This window comes from Notamacropus eugenii, chromosome 3 (genome assembly GCF_028372415.1).
Source record: "Notamacropus eugenii isolate mMacEug1 chromosome 3, mMacEug1.pri_v2, whole genome shotgun sequence".
NCBI lineage: Eukaryota > Metazoa > Chordata > Mammalia > Diprotodontia > Macropodidae > Notamacropus > Notamacropus eugenii.
The window spans coordinates 105,701,807-105,725,752 of NC_092874.1; the positions used below are offsets into that span (position 1 = coordinate 105,701,807).

Genomic DNA, 23,946 nt, shown 5'->3' on the forward strand with positions numbered 1-23,946 from the left:
CTTCATATACATGATTCCTTACCATGTACTTTGTGATCCAGGGACATTGGCCTCCTTGCTGTTTCTTGATATTCATACTGGACCATTCATCAGTGTTTTAACTAACTTGCCATCTTCCCCTCCAATTTTCCATGACTTCTTTCAATTCTCAGCTAAAATCCCACCTGCAAGAAACTTTTCTGGTCCTTCTTAATCTTAGTGCCTTTGTTCAGAGATGACATTCAATTTATCATATATGTATATATCTTGTTTATGTATAATGTTTATATATAATTGTTTTCATATTATCTGACTATCAGACTCTGAGCTCCTTGAAATCAAGAAATTTTTTTTTCCTTTTTAACTTTCTTTGTATCCTCAGGGTATACTATGTGCCAATTCCTGGCACATAGTAGGCGCCCTAGTAAACACTTATTGATTGTTCTGTACCAGGGGTGGGGAACCTACAGCCTCAAGGCCACATGTGGCACTCTAGGTCCTCAAGTGCCACCCTTTGACTGAATTCAATTTCTACGATGTAATTCATATGAACTATGAGTCCTAACACTTGCACTGCCTACCTCACTGTTGTGATGACTAATATGATATGTTTAAAACACTTTCTCCAATTTCTGAGCTTTTTTTTGCCATTTCTCTTTTTCTTCACCAACCTGTCTTCCAGTGAAAATAATTCTGTTTTTTAAAAACAATTTCTGTTATTTTGTTTCTATTTCCCATGAATATTTTTAGAATATTGAATTTTATTATAATCTTGAGATTACTTAAACTCAAATCCTTTTTTAAATCTCATAACAGCTTTTACTAATTTAATTTCTTTTAATTAATGTATTGTGTTTGCTATCTTGTTTTTTTCTCTCAAAAGAAGTCTTATTTCTCTGCTGGTACAAAAGTACCAGCTGGTTTTCTGTGGTTCTAATTTTCTTCTGGTATCTTTGTTTCTTTTTTTTCTTTTGACCTCTGATATTTTTCTTTCTTTTTGTTTCTTCATTCTCATTCCCACCTTCCTTGTTTTTGCACTAGCTGAACCCTATGCCTAGAATACCCTCCCTCCTCACTTCTGCTTCTTACAATCCTTATTTTTCTTCAGAACTCAGCTTGTGCTATCTTCTGCATGAGGTTTTTTTTTTTTCCTGGTCCTCCAGTATACTGGTGCTCTTCACTTTTTTGGTAGGCAAACAGATGGTACAAGAAACCTACATTCAAATCATGGTTCTGCCACATGGTGCAAATTGTCACATGGAGATTCCCTTAAGTTCACTGAATCTTAGTTTTCTCATCTAGAAAACAGTTACAACAACATATTTACTGCCTACCTTACAGAATAGTTTAGAGGATAACACTTTAGGAACCTTAAAATACTATACACATCTGCAATCTCATCAGAGATGACATGCATATAGTGTTTTACAAACACAAAGAGCTTTGAATAGGTTGCTAGGTGGTGCAGTAGAAGGAGTCCTGGACCAAGATCCAGGAAGATCTGAGTTCAGATGTGGCCACTTGTTTGATGACTAGAAAAAGTATTTGATGCAGTCTTTTGTTATTACAGTTGTTGTTCAGTCATTTAGTTGTGTCCAATTCTTTGTGTCCCCATGGACCATAGTATGCCAAGCCCTTCAATCCTCCACCATCTCTTAAAGTCTGTCCATGTTCATGTTTGTTGTTTCCATGACACTCTACCCATCTCATCCTCTTCCATCCCCTTTTCCTTTTGCCTTCAATCTTTGCCAACATCGGGCTCTTTTCCAATGAGTCATCTTTTTCATTGGGTCCAAAGTAGTTTAAGTCTCAGTTTCACTATCTGATCTTCCAATGAATAGCCTTAGTATTTTTTGATTGATTTGACCCCCTTGCTATCCAAGGGACTATCAAGATAAAAACTGACTGATACATACATATTTTAGGAGACTGGCCAATAAGTGCAGTCCTTATGAGCATGTGCAGCATGCTTGACTGGTATAATCCCCTAAGCGGACACTGGAGTATGCATATTTTTAACTCATTCTGGCCTATTAACAATATAGTAAAGACAAGTCTCTCTGACTGGCTATAGAGTCAGAACTGAGAGGAATTCAAAAGACACCGACTGACCAAAGGGAGTTTCTGGCTCTAGTTCTTATCTTCCTGGTTCTGTGTTCAAGGAAGGAGGCAAAGACTAAAGCTTTGGTGGACAGAAATGCCTCCAGCCTTTACTTTTATTCAGAGCTTGGAGGACTCCACTGGAAAATCAGGATCACCTCCATGCTATGATGCAAGTGGACTTTGGGTAGTGTATAATGGGTGTTCAGTGAATATTTGATGATTTGTTTTTATGGGACTTAGAGCTGACTAGATTAGATCCATAAAAAACCGAAACAAACCCCCACAAAAAAACATCCAGTTCATTTATCTCTTGAAAAACCTGAGGCCCAGAATAGGGAATTGACTCATGCAAGGTGACATCAGTAGCAAACAACCAAAGTAGGCTTTGAGTTTGAGCCCTCTGATTCTAAGTTCAATAGTCTTTCTAGTCACAGCCTTACTTCTCTCCTATCTTAAATAGACTTTTTTTTCACATGGGGTAGGAGAGCAGGGGACAGAGCCTGAAACTCAAGCAAACTTTCTTAAGAACCTCACAGGCCTAAGCTGAATAGAACAGGGAAAGGAGAAGTGTTGGTGGGAGGGAGAAAAGAAAAACAGTCAAAATGATAGAGTTTTGGGGGGCAGCTTGAATTCGCTTCTCGCTGGGAACCTGAGATAAGGAAGGAGGAGGCCCACAGATAAACAGACCAAAAGGGAGCCTAGGAGTGGAGGTGGGGGAAGGGCAGGGGTGTCTCTTTTTGGAAACAGAAGTTGCAAAGGAAGCAGAAGTTGTAAGGGGTTGTTTCCTCAATATCAGATCAGAAATTCAGCAAAATGGAGAAAAAGAGACAAGAACAGGAGATAAAGACCCAGACATAGGGACTATGAAATAGAGAAAAGACAAATGAGGAAAGGGAAAAGGTCAGCTGCTCATTTCAGGACTTCAAGGATTAGGGGACAGAGACACTTGGCCCAGAGGAGAAAGAATCTAAGACGCTGACAAATGAAAGAAAGATCCTTGAACTAGGAGACTGTTGGGATCAGGAGAAGGTTGGTCATGGGAGAGGGAAAAATGGACTGAAGGATTATAAATGGAGAGAGATCACACAAGAATATTTAGTGGAAAAAACACTGGAACACTGTGGAAAGGCATTGTTGGAGGGCTCAGGGTGGCTGTATGGTGAGGAGAAGAGAATTTATGTCCTAAGGGAACCCTTGTTTTTCTCCCCCATTTCCTAAGTCAGCTCCTCCCTCTTTCGACACCCAGTCAGGGAGGGTGGAGACCAGAAGAAGTAGAAGCTAACACGACTTTGGGACAAACTAGAAGCAGAATGGAGACTGTGTGGACCCAGCAGGTAAGGGCCTAGCCCTCTACCTTCTCCTCTTCCATCTCTCATTCTGGATTTTTCCCCTTTGGCTTCTTCTCTTCCTCCTTTCCCCTTGCTTACCTCTTACAATCTCCCTTGATCCAGAGGTCCTTCTGTTTCCATACTTCACCATCTTCCAATCCCCCCTCGCTCCCCAATTTCCCAAGACAAGAGACAGACTGTTCTCTTTGAACTTCTCTTTGAGTTCACCTAGGCCTGGGTCTAAGATGACTCCGAATCCTAACCAAATCCTGTCTGTCCCATGGGGTTGTTGGCGAGAAGAAATAAAAACAGCTTGGTATAATGAAGAGTGTACTGGAGTAGGAGTCAGGACACTGAGGCAAATAACCTCCTCTCTGTTACTCTCCATTGTTTTCCCTATCAATGAAAGGACTGCATTAGATGATCTCATATTCACCACTCTCCTTTCCCTTTTCTCCTTGTATTCTGGAATTCTCTTTCCCAGAACAAGTGAATCTCCCATTCTCTTTAAATTAAGATTCCCAATTTAACTTTCAAGCAGTATGAATTTTGCTGAGGGGGAGAGTTACCCCACCCATCCAAAGTTGTCCTGACACTAACACTTCCTGACCTGTTCTCTATCTCTGTCTCCCTGATGAGTAGCTCTATCCAACAGTTGTTTTCTAAGTGCTTATCACTTACAAAACGCTTTCATTATTGCATCTTCTCTGTCTCTTCCCTCCCTCCTAGCCCCATCCCTTATTCTGTATTGTCTTTGGGTGTTTCTCACTTGGTCTTGGTGTCTCTTAATTTTGTTCCCCTCCCCTTCACAGGGATCCAGAGAAGAATGGAGTTTTCGCAGGACCTTGATGAGATGGGGACTGATGAGTATTCTGCTACTCAGCCTGACCTTGGTCTTTTCTGTGCTCCTGTTCTATATCTTTCACAGCTGTGGACCCCGTATGCAAGATTCTGAACCCCTTAGCCCTCCACCCACCCCCAGTCCTCTAACCGCTTCCTTCCTAACCTGAAGACATCTGCTCCCAATTCCCCTGACTTCCATTGCAATGCCTCGATGCATCTCTCATCCATAGGATTCCTAACCCTTGTCCCTCTACTAGTCCCCTAAGATTGTCCAAACCCCCAACCCCAGCTATTAACCATCTGTTTCTAGTCCATTTAGTGTCCTGTATAATCTTACTCATAGCCTTGGATTTTTTACCTGCTTCTTCAGGTGGTCCTGGGAAGGGAGTTCCTATCCCTCTGTAGTCATCCCTCCAGCAGTCATCCTATACCCACAGGTCCCTGTGAGAACCCTGTGTGTCTGGAACTTGTGGCTAGTTATCTGACCACTGGAAATGCCAGTGCCCTGCCCTGCACAGACTTCTTTAACTTTGTCTGTGGGAACTTGACATCTGGGTGGGCCAAGGAGTCCAGAAACATACTTCAAGTTCTAAAAGAGAAGAACCAGAATCGACTCCGGAGGATATTAGGTAAGTGGAGCAAGGAACAGGGTATATGTATGTCAGTTTTGCGATAGGTCTGTGTGACTGGGTAATCATAGGTAATTGCCTCAGAGTTTGCATAAGAACATAAATGTAAGTGACCATGTGAATGCTTTATTGCTGGGAGACTCCTGCCCTACTTCTACCATTCAAGTCTCAAGTCTCCCACTTACTCCATTTCTCTTCTTGCCTCCTCTCAGTCCTCTGATCCTTACCAGATGTCCAGTTCAACTAATTTCTACCTCTCACCTTTGGGCTGTGAATTTCTAATCTCTCCATGTCTTTAGTCTCCAACTCCCTTCTATCACCTTGGTTCCCTCTCCACTCTTCCAGCTATCTTAGCTTTCCCAACTCATCCACTCTTTAGTGATTCTGCCAATCGCTACTTATTCCTTCCTAAAACTCCTCTTTATCTCCCAATTTTCCCCTCTTCCAACTCTTCCTTTTCTGCCAACTGAAGCAGCTGAACACATCCTTTATGCTGGGTAGAGGTTAGTGGATGATAAAATTTAGAAGGATCAATTAATAGACTCAATTAGGAATGAGAACTGTTAAGCAAAAACAGTGCTTTTTCCATAAATGAGAGAACACATGTAAAGTGTTTTGCAAACTTAAATGCTTCCTTCTATTACAACATGGTAATTAGAAGAATCCAGCTAAAGATAGTGGTGAGGAATGGTTTTGACTTTTTTCCTCTTCTCTCTTGTGTCTCATCACCTGCCTCTTTCCAGTATTCTCCTCAATCTCATTAGTGTCTTATTCATCCCATCTCCATCTTTTCTCTCCTTTTACATCCCCTCCTGCTTCCCATCCCTGCTCCACTTTCCAGACTGCCAGTCTATGTCATCTCCCTCTCCCATAGAACCTCTTTTTAAAACCTCTCCATTCCTATTGAACACACCAGTTATACCAGGCCTTGATTTTCTCCCTTCTCTGCCTTTTCATTTTTTTTCTTTATATCATCTCTGTTTCTGTCCATAGTCTCTGTACTCACCCATCTCTTCCATTTTGTTTCGTCTCTTTACTCCCCCATGTCTTCCTCTCCTTAGAAACCTCAATCCTCTGGCCTCCTGACTCTGCAGAGGAAAAGACTGTGAGGTTCTATAAAGACTGCATGGATACAGAGGCCATTGACGCTTTAGGGACAGAGCCCCTCACACAGGTCATTGAGGAGGTAAGACGTCAAGGCAACAGGTGCTTATGAAAGATCCAGGACACAAAGGACATAAATAGCTGTGTATGTGTGTGTGTATGGGTGTGTGTATGTGTGTGTATGTGTATGTGCATGTGTATGTATGTGTATGTATATACCTTGAGGCCCCAGGAGGGAGATGAAGGTGGCAGGGGCCTATGAAGTTATCAGAACCTTGAGAGAGCAATGAGGAAAAAAGTCCAGGGATTGAACATTGGAGGAGTCAGAGAGAGTTTGGACAATTGATGTTGATCACACTGAGTTCTGTCTCCCTTTGCCACAGCTGGGGGGCTGGTCTATCTCAGGTAACTGGACACTTCCTGATTTTAACCATACTTTGAAGCTGTTAATGAGTCAGTATGGCAGTTTCCCATTCTTCAAAGCTTACCTGAGGCCTGGGCCAAGTCCTCCATACATGCCTGTCATTCAGGTGAGTCTCACACATGTAGATGTCTACACAATCACCTCAGGCTTGCTTGTGTTCACTCCCTATCTGTCATCTAGGAGTAATGGGAAGGGGATACTAGTGGGAGGGGGACCACAGAATAAATGAGTAATGGGAGGAGCCCCATCTGAAGGATTCTGAAACCCAGAGAATCCTAAGGATAGGAAATGGGAAAGGCAGTATAAGGTAAAGGATTATTCTCATGGTATAAGCTTCTCTGCCTTCCTATCCAGAGCACAGAGTGACCTTAGTTACTAATCAGTGAGTATTGATGAACACTGTGTTTTTAGCACTTTGATAAAACACAAAGTATTCATGCAATGTGAAAGAAAAATAATATTTTATTTGGAGCCTCAAGAATTTTCCAGAGCAATGAGCATTACAAGACGAATGTGAAAAAATAGGAAACAACATGAAATGGTTTTCCCATTAATAAAATTAAGGTGTTAGGCTAAATCACAAATACAGGGTTAGAAGGTGCTTCAGAGGCCATCTGTTCCAATACCCTCATTTTACAGTTGATGAAACTGAGACCTGGGAATGTTAAGTGACTTGCCCAAGGTCATCAGTAGTAACTAATAAGAAGATGGAGGCAACAGACAAAAATTATTGAAAAGTTTGAAAGTGAGGGAAATAGCATGGTAGGTAGCAGCAGGGTGGTTTTTTTCTTTGTATTTTTTTTCAAGATATGGGAAGACTTGTGTATGTTTCAAGCTAAAGAAGGAGCCAGTGGAGAGGGCTGAAGATTCTGGAGACAGAATATAAATGTGGAAATGAGGTCCCTTAGAATGGAATCTAGGGCATAGGGGGTAGGAGAAATATAAAGTGTTGGAAAGAGTGAACTTGGAGTCAGGAAGCTTGGGCTCAAAGCCCAGCTCCAAGAGTTACTTCTTATATAACCTTGGGCTAGTTACAACCTCTGTGCATCTCAGGTACCTCATCTGTAAAGTAATGATAGCAGTGCCTGTGTTACCCTATTTTATAGGGTTGTTCTGAGGAAAGCACTCTGTGAATCTTACAGTTTTATATAAATTCCAGTTGCTATTACTATATTTTGAGAGGAAGTGGAACATAACTTTACCATTGTAATTCCCTCTCCAAATTCCTCAATTTTAGAGACTAGATCCCAAACCTTATTTCCTTTGTTACTATCTTGTCTCTTTCCTCTACTTCTATCTCCCCTTCTTTCTCACGTGTCTTCCACAGAATTTTAATCACCAATATAGGCTCTTCCCTGTACCGACTTTCTTTCCCTGGTACCCTATTGTCTCCTCCATATCTATCCCCTCTTTCCTTTCCTCCCTCTCCATATACCCCATTTCTCTCTAGCGTTTCTTGTGTCCAGATTGACCAACCGGAGTTTCAGATACCTTTTCTACCTGATCAGAGGAGCTACACAGAGGTATGGAAGTATCTTGGGAACAAATGTGGGGGAAGAGGGAATACTAGCTTATACGCATGGAATTCAATACCTAAAAAAAGAGGTGGAGGGATGACTGGAACCATGGCTAAAGCTGTTTCTCATCCTCAGATATTGAGAGCATACCTGTCATATCTGCAGCAACTGGGAACCTTGCTGGGGGGAGACCAAAATGTTATATTGGAGCATGCTTCTATATCCATAAGCATAACTTCAAATCTCCTTCTGGCTGCAAAGCCCCTGGACCAGAGGAAAAGAGAGGGCAAGCTCTTCCAAGAGACCACTATTGCCCAGCTGCAGGTGCCTGGGTTCTGGGACAGGGATATGAGAAACAGAGTGCACCTCCATTTGGGGCTTTCCCTTTCACCAAGGTCTTCTGAATTTCATTTATAATTTCTTTCATTGCCCTCTATTCCCTTAGTCTTTTCCCTAACCTAATCTATCCCATAACAACCCATTCATTGCCCTTGCTTGATCTATCTCTCTTCCTTCCCTAGTTTCCGAAGAGTCTCTTACACCACCCTGGATATAGTACCTTTCCCCCATTATACCAATCATAAATAGAAATCTCCTCCATGACCAGTCCTTCTCTTCCTATACTTAATGCCTTCTGTGTGCCCCTCAAGGAAATGGCCCCTTCCATTGACTGGCTGTCTTGTTTGCGGGCAATCTTCTCCCCAATGACCCTCAGTCCCTCTCAACCCATCATGGTTCATGATTTGGAATACATAAGAGTCATATCTCAGGTGATAGAACACCTGCCAAAGGATAGATACAGGTATGTACTTGGTGGGGTCGAGCAAAAATATCTGACTTAGGGACAAAGGAGAAATTCAAGAGGTTGCAGGAGAGAATTCGGAATGCAGGAAGCATGGAAGAGCAGGGAAGGATGAATGAAGATGCTGGAGAGTGTGAAGAATCTAGGGGAGGAATGAGGGACACAGAAACCCATAGGAGGTAGGAGGAAGTAGAGTTAGTGCAGCATAAGAGGACTTGGGGAACACAAGTGATACGAGCATTCAGGTGTTAGGTATAAAAATAATAGCTAACATTAATAGAAAGCTTTCAGGTTTGAATAGTGCTTCACATACATTACCTCATTTGATCTTTATGTAACCCTTTTAGATGGGGATGGGGTAGATTGTGTAGTGAAAAGGTTGGATAAGAGGACCCAGGGGTAAATAGCTTTAGGAAGTTAAACTTTTTTCAGTCCAGAGCTAGTGGGGAATATAAGGGCAACTAGGTGGTGAAGTGGATCAAGATCTGGGCCTGGAGTCAGGAAAATTTGAGTTCAAATTCAGTCTCATACACTAGCTGTGTGACTCTGGATGGGTTATTTAAACTTGTTTGCCTCAGTTTCCTCACCTGTAAAATGAGTTAGAGAAGGAAATGGCAACCCACTCCCGTTTATTTCTCAAGAAAACTCCAAATGAGGTCACAAGCAGTCCATCATGACTGAAACAACTGAATAACAGGGGAATATGCCGGGGAGAGTGATGATGTGGGGGGAGGACTTAAGAAATTCTAGAATCAGGTTATCTGCCATTTACTGTCTCTTCTGTTGCTACTACCTGAGGATTCTGGGTTTCCAGGCACTGTGTTCTCTGGGAAATAGTCATGTCCTCTCTCCAATAACCCCTCATTATAGTAAGCCATCTACAGTGACACATGTCACTTATGCCAGCCTTGAAGGCAACCTAAACAATTTAACCCAGGTTTGAGATTATATTAGCAGACTGTTTTTTCTCAGGTAGGCAGAAACCAAAAACTTGTGAAAGAATGAAGAAATATTACTTAGAAATACCACAGGATCACAGACTGAAAGCTGCAAGGAACCTCAGAAATCATCTAATCCAATCCTTTCATTTTAGAGATTGGGAAAGTGGGGCCCAGAGAGGTTTTCTTATCCACGCTGGAATTCAAACTCAGGTCTTTTAATGAAATCCAGCATTATTTCTACTGTAGCGTCCACCCTTGTCTTTGGATACATGTTACCTGATTCTAGCATTAAATCACCAGTAATCTTGCTGATTCCTATATATATATTTTTTTCCTTCATAACCCCTTACCTCCATCTCCCATTCTGGAATCTGATGAAATTAATTCTACCATTGCTCCTGGAAAGGATGTGCCAAACCATTAAACTTGGAACCAATGTGTCCCTCTGGTCACTGTTCTTCTAAGGTGTTGTCTCCTTTATCGGAAGACAAGACTGTTCTTGCTTTGGTTTTTGTATATCCTGCTTTAATATAGTCCCTGGCACATAATATAATCTCAAAACATGCTTATTTATTCATTCATTCATTTCAGCCCATGTCTTACCTGTCTAGACCCTTTTCTTCCTGGCCGTCTAAGAATTTGTCTTCTCTATTCAACCCTAGGCTTGCTTTTTTTTTTCTTCACCACTTTCCCAGACTGAATTCCACCCCATTCCCCATCCCACCCCCCAGCTCCCCTGCCCACCCAGGAAGCAGCAGATCACTGGGTTCTTGGTGAGCTACAGATTTAGTTAGACCTAATTTTGCTGAGTGTAGGAGGGAGAGTCCAGCCGGAATGCCACCAGAGTGTTGTGGGGAAAATATGGATTTATTATCTGACAGACTTTGCTTCAAGTCTTATCTCTGATATTTATGACCTTTGAGTCCTAAGGCAAGTCTCTTAACACCACTGGGTCTCACTTTCCTCAACTGTAAAATAAAGGAGTCTGATTAGATGACCTCTAAAGTCCCTTTGGCTTCTAACAATCTATGAGTCTAATGAAAGATCACTTCTTCTCTTCCTTTCTATTCTTTCTTTCCTGCCTAGATATCTAGGTTTCTCCTTGTTTCTGATTTATTTTTGTGTCTGCTATTTGCTCCAATCCATCATTCTCATGTTAGTACAATTCTTGCTTTCCATTTTAAGACAGCCATTTACAAAGAATCATCCTGGCCACAGGTGCACATCAGAAGACATATAACTAGATTGCTCCTACCTACCCACCTATATCTTTCTTGTACTGGATTTGAATTCAAAATTTTGACTCTAAGTTCTGTTTCAGGGTCATTTCTGGCATTCATTCTTATTTTTGTCACCTTGGTCTAGTCTTCTTTCTATGGACCTCAGTTTCCTCATCTGAAACCTGAGGGAAGTAGACTAGATTACCCCTTATGCCCCTTTTATTCTGTTTTTGCCTTGTGTATTATGTTGTTGTTCAGTTGTTTCAATTGTGTCTGACTCTTCCTGACCCCTAGTAGGGCTTTTTTGGCAGAGATACTGAGAGGTTTGTCATTTCCTTCTCCAGCTCATTTTACAGATGAAGAGCTGAGGCACCTAGGGTTAAGTGACTTGCCCAGGGTCACACAGCTAGTAAGTTTCTGAGGTCAGATTTGAACTCAGGAAGATGAGTCTTCCTGACTCCAGGTCTGGTACTCTTGTGCACTGTGGCGCCACCTACCAACCCCATATATTCCATGTGTACATGTTTTCTTTTTCCAGAGACTACCTTCAAAGCCACATGATCCTACAGCTGGTATCAGTGCTCATGCCTGCCTTAGACAGTCACTTCCAGAATGCACAGAGGAATCTGAGCCAGAAGCTTCAGGAATTGGCAGGACAGTCTCCCATTGTGAGAAAACATTAGATATAACCTCATTTGTCTGAGTTGGGGAGGGTGGGATTTGTAAATTACCAGGAGAAGCGTGATGAAATTTGAAGGTAAAACTAATGCTTTGGGGGAAAAGCAAATGTCACCTGGGGGGAGGGGGGTTCCTCTAGTCATGGCATGTGGTCCTATCAATAATCCTACAGTGATTAAAAGGCTTCATTTTCTTGCCATCAAATGTGAGAGATTGAACCCCCTTAATCCAAGACCAGGCTCACTCCTTCACAGCACATCAGCAATGAAGGATCCTGAAAGAAAGAGGTCAGGATTGTATTCCTCATTACCACCATCAATGGAAACGACCAAGTCAATAAATAATAATAGTATATACCCTTCCATAGGATTTGCTACTTTACAATGTTCCTGATTTGCCACAACTGTGCAAAGTAGGCAGTGCAGGCATCATTATATGTATTTTGCAGATTAGGAAATTGACATTTAAAAGGCAAATGATTTCCCTATCTTTCCATTGCTTGGTAAGCAGAGGACCCAGGGCTCAAATCTAGTCCTGTGTTCTTCTCTTTATCTTGAACTATCTTCAAATAGGTAGGGGCAGCTAGGTGGTACAGTGGATAGAGCAGCAGTGTAGGAGTCAGGAGAACTTGAGTTCAAATCTTACCTCAGATACTTGATACTCACTAGCTGTGTGACCTTGGACAAGTCACTTAACCCCAATTGCCTCATCCTGGGTCATCTCCAGTCATCCTGATGAATACTTGGTCACTGGATTCAGATGGCTGTGGAGGAAAAGTGGAGCTGGTGACCTGCACAGCCTTCCTTCCCTCAAAACAAAGTCAAGTGCAAGTCAAGTGCAAGTCATGTCATTATTTCTCTGATGACATGATCTTCTTTGGCAATGAAGGATGAATACACACCTTCAAACAGGTGTTTACGAGGCATGATGGAATTCACCTGAGAGCTGAGGGCCACATGAAGGAGGAGACACCACCAGGTGTGGACTCCTATTAAGAGTAACCAGACATTCTCCTCACCTGCTAATCTGTGCTTCTTCAGTCCAGTGTTGACCATCTAGGTTTTAAATACTATAACCAGTGAGATCAGCCAGCCTTTCTCTATGATCCTATAGTTGTCAGAGCATCATTTCATGGCATATGAAACTGGACTCAAAGTTTAGTCATTAGTTTTAGACATTCAGACTTAGACATTACTTATTAGACTAGAAGGCCAAAGGGAAATAGGGCTTCATGTTGGATATATCATTCACTTTGAGCACCTCAACTTAAAAATTTACTAATTTGCTCCATATTATGAGGTAGCAAGCATGGTTGAATGGGATCAATAGTTGAATCTAAAGTTGGGAAGATTCAGGTTCAAATTCCACTTCTGAAGTTTATGGCCATAAGCAAGTCATTTAACTTCTCTGAATCTGTTTATTCATTTGCAAAATGGAAATGATGTTAATACACATAGCACCTACCTTAATGAGGTGGAGATTAAGGCTGCAAGGCTCAAATGAGATAATGTATGTAAAGCCCTTTGCAAACCTTAAGAAGCTATATAAGTGTCAGTTATCATTAGCTTCCAGTTCCTAGATGTTTGTGGTGGATATCCTGATCCATATGAGAAATAAATAGAAGTTTGTGCTAAATGCATAAGAAGGCTTACTTGGGTTATTGAAGTGTGATCTATACTGCAAATTGGAAGGGGGAACCTCTCTTCCCTGAAATCACTGAATTTCCAAGGTTTTATGGTTATCACCATGTCACTGTGGCCAACCTGAACTCAGTGAAGACTTTACAATTTGTCTGAAAGCATTTCCTTCAGATATCATGGATTAGTTCTCCCCTCTTGTAGAAGCCCCGTATATCTGCTACTAAAGAAAAGATATTTGTGTTTGGTAAGGAACAGTTGCAGAGTCTTTATAACTATACTCTTACTCTGAAATTCCTGGCTAAAGGTACATTCATCATCATCACAAAACTCAAATAATTTTGATTATATGAAATCAAAAAGCTTTTACATGAAGAAAATCAATGCAAGTAGGAAAAGAAGTGAGGCTATCAAATGTGTTTGGAGTGGGGAGAATCGTTGCATTAGTAATTTCAATGAAGATCTAAAATACAAACTAGGTGAAAGTAACATAGGTATGTAAGACTAAGAGCCATTCTCCCAATGGACAAGAACTCAAGAGAAATAAACAGATCTCAAAAGAAAGCAATAGTCTAGATATGACTCCACTGCTTCAGAGAGGAGCTAGATTCCCATGCAAATCAAGTCATGAAATGTATTCATTAAAAATTACTTATTGGTCCTTCAAAAGAAGCACAATTTTGGAAAGCATTTTATTTTTTTCTTGTTTTAAATGAAGTGAGAGTCAGTGTCTATATTCATTCACTCCAAAGCCACATGTGGCCATGTGGACTCAGGTTCCCCACTTCAGCAAGCACTTACTATTATACCTACTGCTGTTATCACCTACTGAAAGAATCTTCTCATAGAGTCTCTGCAGTATATGCTGGACCTGGAGTCCTGGGTTTGAATTTTGACATTTGTTAGTAATATGAGTCTGAACAAGCCTTTTGAGTTCTCTGAATCTTAGTCTCGTTATCTGTAAAACTTAAGTGATAAGACGAACTAATTACCTCACAGGGTTATTATAAGTAAAATAATTTATAGATTGTAGAGGACTAGGTAAATGTAAGTTTATCATATTTTCTGAGGTTTAGATGGGAAGGTACTATCGCAAAGAAGTCATTGACCTCACTCTTTCTTTCACAGTCATTCAGCATCCCTCGATGGAAGAAATGCGTTGAGGAGACAGGAACCTTCTTTGAGCCCACACTGGGAGCAATGTTTGTTCAGGAAACCTTCAGCCATGGCAGCCGAGATGCTGTATGACGGCATTCTTCCCCAGTCCACTTGATTCAATCCTTCTCCTTTTTTCCCTAGCCCACACTCATCCAGAATCTTTTTCATTGACTCCCTCAGCACACATTTGAATCAATCAGATGGTCATTGAAAAGGGTAACAGTGGAAAAGTAAAGAGTTTGCTGTTGTTTTTAAGATAGGGGAGACTTCAGAATGTCTGAAGGTAAAAAGGAAAGGGACAGCACATTTGGAGAGAATGAAAATATGGCCTACAGAAAGAATTGAGTACAGCAGTTAGGTCCATTGAGTGGTGACAAAGTAAGAAAAAAAAGAGAATTGGTCAAATAATTCACATTAGAAAAGAAAAATGACTTCTCTTTGGAAATGCCACTGTATTTACTGGCATTCTCTCCATTTCTTTGTGTTATATCTGTCTCCTTTTGTGTGCTCAATCTTATTGGACTTCCCAATGATTGCGTCTCATCCATTACACAAGATACTCCTTTATAGCAAGGACCTTATCTCCTCTATCAGATAATACAGTCCCTGAGGGTAGTGATGATATCAATTGTATACCTCACTTTCTTCTTTCTCATTGTCATAGAAAGTAGACACTCAAGGGGAACCTAAGGGTAAACACCATTGGGAGATGGATACACCTCTTTTATTTTCTACCTTCTTCCCCAAGGCCATTCTCCTTGCCAGATGATCCTGATAACTTCAGTAACCCAAGCATCACAGCCTCTGTTTCCATTCAACCCCCCAGGAGGTCTTTCCCCACTTAAAGACCCCAGCAGCAGGAATTAGGGGTTGATACTTATCTCCTTCAATGCTTTTCCACCAATTACCAGGCCACTCAACTTTTCTCTGAAATCAAAAATGCCTTAAGCAGACACCTGAAGAGGCTTCACTGGATGGATGAAGGCAGCCGGAGAGAAGCCCAGGCCAAAGTATGTCACAGAGAAGGATAGTGAAAGGTGTTGAAGTGAAGCTGGGGGAATGGGGGACAGAATATCAGTGAATATGGGGATATTGCACTGGTACAAAAAGGACACACAAGCAGATATATATAGTCAATAAACATTAAGTACCTACTGTGTGCCAAGCACTTGCTTAGTTCTGGATATAAAGAAAGGCAAAAGACTTTTCCTGCCCCTAGAGAGCTCACAATCTAGCGGGGGATCAATATACCGTCATTAAAGAGACACACAAAACTTAGGAAAAGTTTCTGCCTCATAGCACTGAATTCCCCAGACCCTTATTATTCAATACATGATACCCTACTATGTTTTCCCAGTTATCTCAGCTGAAGGTAGAAATGGGGGCCCCAGAGGAGGTATTGAAACCTGATCCAGCCAAACAAGACTATCAAGATGTGAGTAACTCTCACCCCTACCCTTATCCCCAATTCTTTCTGGTTCCTTATCCCTGTCTTTCCCTATCCCCACCCTCCACTGCCATGCTTTCCCTAGAAGCCTTCCCATTAGCTCTCAATCCCTTCCTGCCCCCTCCTTTTGGTTTTTCTTCCTTTTCCTAGCTTTCTTTTTATCCTAAATCTCCCCGGTTTCTCTGAGAATGTCATCCCTACTCCACTTATACACCCTCACACATCCCTTCTACCACTCCCTGTTGTTGAAACACTATTAAAGGAAGCCTAGGTATATACACACATACACAGACAGACACAAACAGACACACACACATATACACACACACATATATATATACCTATATACACATATATACATACACACATACATATACATATATATTTATATAAGTAACAAATTATGTAAATATATTATATATTTACACAAATATATGTATATACGCATATGTGTATATGCATTTAATGTCTATGCATGTATATGTATTTAAATATAAATGGTTTCCTTTTCAATTCTATGTATTTTATGCATTTAAAAACAATCTTCTAAGAAGAGGTCCACAGGTTTCTTCAGACTGTCAAAGGGGACCATGCCACAGGGTGAGGAAAGGTTAAGAACCCTCCTCTATACCATGGAACACTATGGCAAAATTTGGGTTTTATATCCAGCTGTGAATGTACTTTTTTTTGACTGGACCTATACATGTATTTGATTTCTGCATCATTGTTTTTATGTCTCTGTGAACCTTTGTCTCTATGGAAGAGGCTGCCTCATCCCTGGAAGGCCATCAGTTGTATATCTGTTACAGTTGGGTTGTTTCTGTAGGCAGCTGTGGGGCATCAGTGCATGTATCACTATTTTGTCCCACCCTCCCAGATCAATTTTGGCCCCAGTTTCCTTCAGACGTTTCTGAGTAGTTCCCAGGCCTTCCGAGAGAGGACCATGAGAGGCTTTCTGGAACCTTCCTCCAGTCACAGGTATAAGCAAGAGATAGAAGTCAGAGAAACCTTTATTCTGGATCATGGGGAGGGAAACTTGGCATTTATGTAAACAAGGACAAGGTGGGATGACTTGGAATGGTTTGAGATTGGTTCTGTGAACCTTGGATACTAAGGGTGGGATGTAACAAATGATAGGGCTTTGGGTTGCATCTCTGCATCCTCTGTTCTGCCTCTTCTTCCAGTTGGAAGGTGTCCCCTTGGGAGGTCAGTGCCTATTACTCCATGTCTGATAATGTGGCTGTTTTCCCTGCTGGCCTCCTACAGCCTCCATTCTTTTCTCCTGATTACCCAAGGTATGGAGATATTTGGCTGGGGCAGAGAGGCAAAGGGAAGGTTGTTGGGAAGGATAGGAGTCTTCAAGAAAGAGAAGGGAATGAGGGAAGGAACTCCTTGAGACAGGAGGGAAGGAGGGTTGTAGACAAGAGGCACAGGACTTTTGGTGGGGTATGGAGCCAATGGGAAGATCAAATTGAGGACCTTTGGAGGAGGTCAGTAGGTGAGCTCCCTCTTTCTCCCTGACCACACCCCTTCTCTCTTAGTGCTGTGAACTTTGGAGCTGCAGGCAGTGTGATGGCCCATGAATTAATGCACATCTTCAACCAGTACTGTGGGTAACAGATGGGTACAAGAGGGAGGATAGAAGCTTTGGGTATGAGTTTGGAAGCTTGGTATGCATCTGAAGCAGTGGGGAACTTTAATGAGTTCAACATGCTGAGTCACACTTATGGCAAGGGGTTGGGAGGTGGGTGGGAGAGTTTGTCACACTCCCCCTCTCACACACACACATATACACATCCATATCCTGAGTAGGGCAATGTCTATTTTAACTGGAGGCAGAAAATGTTGTGCATGGATTGGGGGGATAAGTCAGTGAAGAAACATTTATTAAGTGCCTACTAGGCACTATACTAAATACTGGAGATACAAAGAAAGGTAGAAGATTTTCCCTGCTCTCAAGGAACTTATAGTATTTTGAAGAGGGGCTATGGTGTCATAGAGAATACTTTATTGTTGGAGATGCAGCATTGGAGGGCAGAGGATGACAGCTCGGCCTTGGATGGGAAAGAAAAGAAGTCACCTCTCTTATATATGGAGTTTGGGGACAAGACAGGACAGGGATACCATATGGTGGTTAGGGCTAGAGTAGGACTATGAGCTGAGGCACAGTGACAAGGTCATCATGGAGAGAAAATCCGACCAATCTAGGGACAAAAGTTGATCCCATGAGGAAATCTGTCCCTTGATTGTCAGCACCTTGTGGCAAATCCCCATTCTCTCAATGCTTGTTACATCTCTGCTCCTGGGTATTGTCCAGATTGGAATATCTTCTACCTGCTCCCTTCCTTTTCAGACACACTTACTGATACTTTCCTATATTTACCACAGTGGTCCCAGGGGGCTGCCCAGCCTGTGACATCCCCACCTTGCATAGGGAGCTGCTCTGCTTACAGCAACACTATGAGTCCTTCTCACTGCCAGCAGGGAGTACATTCAATAGCTCCCACACCCTTTTGGAGAATGCTGCTGATATTGGCGCACTGGTTATTGCAATGCAGGTAATTGTGTTCTCATGCCTGGGAAGGGAGCTCCAGCGGGATTCCAGAGATGTCGATCTCTAGAGCTGGAAGGGACTTCAGAAGCTATCTAGTCCAACTCCCCATTTTTCAGAGGAGGAAACTGAGACCCAGGAAATTTGAGTGATTTACCTAATGTCACACAGTCTAAGAGATGGTTTTAAACCTAGGTGCTCTGACTTCAGAGATTGTTCTCTTTCCAGTACACCACATTGTCCTCAGATTTTTATCCATGCCCTACCCCCCCAAAAAAGAGAAAATACTTTGGACCTCTCAAGGAACATTAACCACTGTCTACAAAACCCCTTCTTTAGTACAACCTTCCCACCCCTATTGAGTTCAATACCATCTTGGGACATCTTATTTCCGTGAAACATCTAGATTCCCCCAAGCCTCCAGTGACACCTCCCCACCCCTATCCTTCCTTTCCAAGTTAGCTATAAGTCCTAGCTTTCTTGGACATAAGCAATGTCTCAATTTCTACTCTCTGTAATGTAGGGATGACAGGAGAGGTAAGAACAGAATCTAGAAGAGAGAAGCTATGGGTTGTACATGAATGTAGAGTGATCTAGAACAAAGAAACTATGGATTGTACATGAATGTAGAGTAAAAGGGAAAGGGGCCTTGCAGAAGCCAAGGACAGTTTCACAAGGTGTATGTAGGCTGAGGTATGGGGAAGTCAAAAACCACTGCAGAAAGCTTGTAGTCAAAAGCTCACTGTATCTGGAGTCTGATGACCCTGAGTTTAATCTTGGCTCCTTTGCTTACTACCTATATGACCTCTGGTCCTCAGTTTCCTAAATAAGGGTATTGACTGTGGCATCTAATATTTTTTTTAAATCAATGTCTTGACCAAAGGTCCAGATAGCATGTTTATCTAATATACAGATGACACAAAGATAGAATAGCTAACACTAGATGTAGCTGGGACCCAAAAATCTCTTAACAAGGTAGAACAATGGGCTAAGACCAAAAGGACAAAATTTAATAAGGGCAAATATAGGTTTTTACATCTGGATTCATAAAGACCTACTTCACAAATACAAGATGGAGGAAGAAGCATGGTTAGATAACCATGAAAATTATTTGGGAGCTTTAATGAACTACAATCTAATGAGTAATATGGATCAACTCTGCTATGGTGGTCAAACAATTGAATGTGATTTGGGGGTACATAACAACTAGGACTATATTCTGTTCTGGTCAAACCAAACTGGTAGTATTGTGTTATGTGCTGGGTAACATTTGCTTTTGCTTTTTCTTTTGTTAGGAAAGGCATTGATAATCTGGAGAGGATGGTTAAGGGTCGTAAGATCATGCCACATGATGATCAATTGAAAAAATGGGGATAGTAAAACTGGAGAAAAGTCTGGGGTGGGGTGAGAGGACATGACAGTTGTTTTCATGAATTTGAAAGTGGGAATTACACTTTTTCTGCTTGTCTAAATTGGGTAGAGCTAATCAGAATGATGGGGGAAAGGCACAACTGGACAAATCTGGGTTTTAAGTGACGAACAACTTCCTGGTAAGTGTTTATTCAAAAGCAGAATAGGTTGCCTTGGGAAGTAGTGGATTCCTCCTCACTGGACTTTTTCAGGCAAAGTCTAGGTTGACCATTAGAGAGGGGAATCTTGTTTAAGTATGACCTAGATGGCTTCTGAGTCCCCTTCTATCTCTGAGATGCACCATCTCTAAATCTCATGATCCTATGTTTCTCCCCACCATCACCACCACTCCAGGCATACAGGAAGTGGCAACAGAAGCATAAAGGGGAGACCATCCTGCCTAGCTTGGGCCTCAACCTCTATCAACTCTTCTATCGAAGCTATGCCCAGGTGAGGGAGCTGTCCCCACTTCTCCATGCTGTGCCCAATTAGAATTCCCTAGTTCTTAACACCCCTTTTCCAGATCCTCCCATGTCTGAAATCTCTCTTCATAGATGCTTCTCAGAGTTCCTAACATAGATTCTTCACAAGATTTCTGTCCTGACTCCCCCTACCATAACCCTTCTTCTTCAGACAAGGATCCTCACTACCTTGAAGTGTTAATCCTTCTCACAAATCCCTACCATCACTTTCATTATAGAATCTACCCCTACTGCTTCTCCCCTATAATAGACATCTCCCATTTCTTCTTTAGCCACACACACATGCATGCATGCACAACAACCATGTCTTACTCACCTCAGATGCTGTAGGGCATGACATCAACAGTCTATCACTTTACAGACATTCCACACACTAGCACAGACTATTTTCTACAAAACTCATCCCATCAATCTCATTTTATTAATTTGTTTCCTTACAACATTCCTCTAACACTGTTGTAGATGGCCACACTCCTCTCATCAAATCTTATTCTACCTTGAACTATAACCATCCTCTTCTATTCTTCTATGGCTACTGGTCCACTTCAATATCTCTGCCTTCTTTTCTGCTTTCTGCCCTGAAACATTATCTTACTAATCCTCATTTTCAATCCCAGTGACCACCCTACCCATTCACTGTATCCATCTTATCTTTTAACTTATGCCTGCTTCCTGGATCCATCTTGACCTGGCTGACTTCTTCTTCCTCCCAGGTTATGTGTGGCAGTCCCAACCTTCAGGATGCTCAAGACCTCTACAGCCCTCCTATTCTTCGAGTCCACGGGCCCCTTAGCAATACCCCAACCTTTGCCAGATACTTCAACTGCCCAAGGGGTACCCCTATGAACCCTGGTAGCCACTGCCAACTCTGGTGATCTGCCTGAAGAAATGCATCATTATGAATCAAATACTTAATTATGAGGACCAAGGTATTCACTACCTTCCTACTTCTAGAAATAAAGAAGGGTTCTGACCTCTCTCCTTGTTGTCTTTCCCTATTTTGTGTTTTATGTCCAAAATCCAGGGCAAAGAAAAGAGGTCACTATGTTGGTGGCAAAAAAAACAATTTCCATCAGGGCCCAGATTTGTATTCTCATACAAATAAGAAAAGGACAGAGGACTAGAAGGATGTTGATGTCTACTGGCCAGTTATGAATTGGAGGCATAAGTAGTTATGGAAACAAATAGAAGGGTGACAGCTGGGTAGTTAGTGCTTTGGTTCAGACAAAGAGAGGTACCTCCATTTGTTTTGGGGGTTTTATTGCTGTTGCTGCTGCTTCACTCCCCATCTCCAACCCTCTGCGCATCTCCATCACAGGGCAGAGGAGAAAAGAGAATGGAGAGAAGGATATGGTGTCCCTGGCAGAGTGTGGTGATGTCCAGGAGGCTTAGTGGCAGAAATCAGGCAGTGGTTTTGGAAACAGATACACTCCAGGTCTCAAGTGTCAGCCGAGGCCAAGGTTTTAGAATCAGAGGGTTGGAGCTAGCAAGAATCAGTGCAGATATCCTCTTGGGGAGTGGTAATCCTGGGGTCAGGGAAAATCAATAGGCAATCATGAAGCGGAGGTAGATGTCCAGTTCCTCATCCAGAAACCAAGCGATGACCTCTGCCTCCATGTCCCTCATAAAAAAACCAGGATGCTGGCGAGGTTGAAGCAAAAGGCCAGGTCAAAGAGGTGGTCCCGAACAGCTATGCTTTCATCTGTTTCCACTTCTACTTCTGTCTCTTCTTCTTGTGGGTGCCCCATGGTCAGAAACTGTAGTATCTCTCCAACTGATGAAGCCACAAAATGTTCCTCTAGTTCTTCACCCTCACCTAGAACAAGGGAAAAGAGTGGGGATTGAAGGACTATTTCCTGACCTCAGTCAGCTCTGACCTGACTCCTTAGCAAATCTGGTCTGAAATCAGAAGGGAATGTATGGTAGGATCACAAGAGGAGATCCAATATACTACAGAAAGCACGGGTCTTAGGAGTCAAGAGAATGGCTTCCGCATTGCCCCAGATACTGATTAACTATGTGATTATGAGTAAGTCACTGAGTCTCAGTTTCTCATCATTAAAATGGGATATCAATGCTTGCATTACCTACCTTATGTATTCAGGACAAAAATTGCTTTATAAATCTCAAAGTAGCATAAACATATGTTATTATCTCCACAAATCTAACTTTGACCAATCAGGGTTTCTAACCTTCTCTTTTATCTCCACCTGTATGTACATATGGCCTTCAATGTTTGAGGGGTAGTTCTAACCATGGTGTAAGAGGAAATCAGTGAGTGATCAAACCATAAGCACTCCCTCTACTCCTGTTCCTGGTAATACCCTCTGAATGCTGTATGCATATCGCTAAGTCCCTAACTCTGATATTAACATAACCTACTCCATCAACCCTGACACACGGTGCTTCTACGCTATGCTCACTGGGACCCAAGCTGTTTCTGCCCCAGTGCAGATAGTGACCTTTATCCTAAGCACATCTCTGACCTTTAACTTATCTCAGTCTTGGGCTGAGGTGCAAGGAGTGTTACTGCAACCTGCTTTCTGTTCTTCTATTCTCTCACCTGTTGGGGAGGCCTTCCCTTCTTTTCGGTTCCTCCCATTCCCATTTAGGTCCCCACTCTGGGGCGTCACTCCTTGAACCAGCAGCAGCAACAGGAAGAGGCAAACCAGGAGCCATGCCCGGTGGAGCTTGGGGCCCAAAGAAGTCATCCGCCCATTTACTGGCCCTCTTCCTATGGGCCTCCACCTGCTCAGGGAGCAGCGGCCTGCCCCTGCCCCTTCCCCTGCCCCTGCCCCTTCCCAACACCCTAACTTTACTGTCTGAAGAACCTGTGACCTCATGGGCTCTATGATATCATAGCCTTAGCTCTGATCCCGGGTTCCAATCGCACAGCAGATTCCCACTTGCAAGAACAGAGGAGAATTCATACCAAAGGATAGCATATGTTTTCAGAGGACTCACAGAACCCAAAAGCTAGAATAGACTTCCTTCAGTCATTCTATTCATTTTTAGTGGGGTTTGGGGGTGAGGCAAGATTAGAAAAACTGATATTCAGCAGGAGAACAGAAGACACAGAATCCTTAACTCATCAGTTCTCTCTTTACAAAACATCATTTAGAGATGAAGGAAAGGCTTTAGAGGGTGGGGATGGGGGAGGAGGTGGAGAACACACCTGGCCTGTGTATATGGAGTGGACTCTGAGTCTTCTTAAGACTCATTGCCCTCTCATTCACTTAAACCCTTATGACCTTATCCCTAATCTCTGGGTTTCCCATTAAATGCTGTGCTCTCTCCTGGACTGCTTTATCCTCCAATGTTCAGACCAGGATCCCCTCTCATGAAGTATCTCTCAGTTCTCATTCTCATAACTAAAAATGAAAAAAACAAAACAAAACAAAACCAAAACATTTGAACCAAAGAACAACTACTTAGAAGTCAATACTCCTGAATCTTTTTCAAAGAACTCATGGTTTGTAAAATGGACAACAGGGAAAAGGGAAGGAGTGGAAAGGAGCAATTATAGGCAGGAAGGAGGAGTCATCGAAGTGATTAAAGCTCATCCTGGTAGGACTGTGGAATGTGTATAGACAGTCCTCCCTTGCCTGAAATGGAGCATGCCCCCTGTGAGTTGGTATTTCTCCCAGACCTTTGAAGGGAGACTTCCAATCCCTAAGCACTCCCTCAGACAGC

At 42.3% G+C, this 23,946-nt stretch overlaps 2 protein-coding genes across 4 annotated transcripts; one reads left to right on the top strand and one right to left on the bottom strand.

Annotated features, from left to right (window-relative positions):
• Positions 1-3,023: 3,023 nt before the first annotated feature.
• Positions 3,024-21,232, top strand: KEL (Kell metallo-endopeptidase (Kell blood group)). Of its 3 annotated transcripts, XM_072652498.1 has the most exons (19): positions 3,025-3,111; positions 3,306-3,416; positions 4,223-4,349; positions 4,691-4,882; positions 5,944-6,068; positions 6,370-6,516; positions 7,877-7,933; positions 8,063-8,251; positions 8,578-8,729; positions 11,429-11,558; positions 14,334-14,447; positions 15,275-15,373; positions 15,721-15,798; positions 16,688-16,788; positions 16,995-17,105; positions 17,352-17,419; positions 18,199-18,368; positions 20,126-20,221; positions 20,967-21,232. In XM_072652498.1, the coding sequence occupies exons 2-19, from the start codon at positions 3,393-3,395 to the stop codon at positions 21,126-21,128; spliced, it is 2,142 nt and encodes a 713-aa protein (XP_072508599.1). In that variant the 5' UTR covers positions 3,025-3,111; positions 3,306-3,392; the 3' UTR covers positions 21,129-21,232. The 3 variants fall into 3 exon arrangements, 2 of the variants coding, with proteins under 2 accessions (XP_072508596.1, XP_072508599.1); XM_072652495.1 differs by having other exon boundaries at positions 3,024-3,111; positions 7,877-8,251; XR_011976810.1 differs by lacking the exon at positions 3,025-3,111 and having other exon boundaries at positions 3,133-3,416; positions 7,877-8,251; positions 17,352-17,423.
• Positions 21,233-21,496: 264 nt separating this feature from the next.
• LLCFC1 (LLLL and CFNLAS motif containing 1) lies at positions 21,497-23,062 on the bottom strand. The gene is made up of 2 exons (XM_072652499.1): positions 22,817-23,062; positions 21,497-22,069 (listed from the first exon to the last, which is right to left on the bottom strand). Exons 1-2 carry the CDS (start codon positions 22,962-22,964, stop codon positions 21,876-21,878), a joined length of 342 nt encoding a protein of 113 aa, XP_072508600.1. The 5' UTR covers positions 22,965-23,062; the 3' UTR covers positions 21,497-21,875.
• Between the last annotated feature and the right edge of the window lie 884 nt (positions 23,063-23,946).

Bases quoted from the DNA above. Each gene is read 5' to 3' on its own strand.
- KEL (XM_072652495.1), top strand. From the start codon at position 3,393: ATGGAGACTGTGTGGACCCAGCAG. The intron at 15,799-16,687 runs GTGAGTAACTCT...CCACCCTCCCAG, and splicing joins CCAAACAAGACTATCAAGAT to ATCAATTTTGGCCCCAGTTT. The intron at 20,222-20,966 runs GTGAGGGAGCTG...TCTTCCTCCCAG, and splicing joins TCTATCGAAGCTATGCCCAG to GTTATGTGTGGCAGTCCCAA.
- LLCFC1 (XM_072652499.1), bottom strand. From the start codon at position 22,964: ATGACTTCTTTGGGCCCCAAGCTCCACCGGGCATGGCTCCTGGTTTGC. The intron at 22,070-22,816 runs GTGAGAGAATAG...CCCTTGTTCTAG, and splicing joins AGGGAAGGCCTCCCCAACAG to GTGAGGGTGAAGAACTAGAG.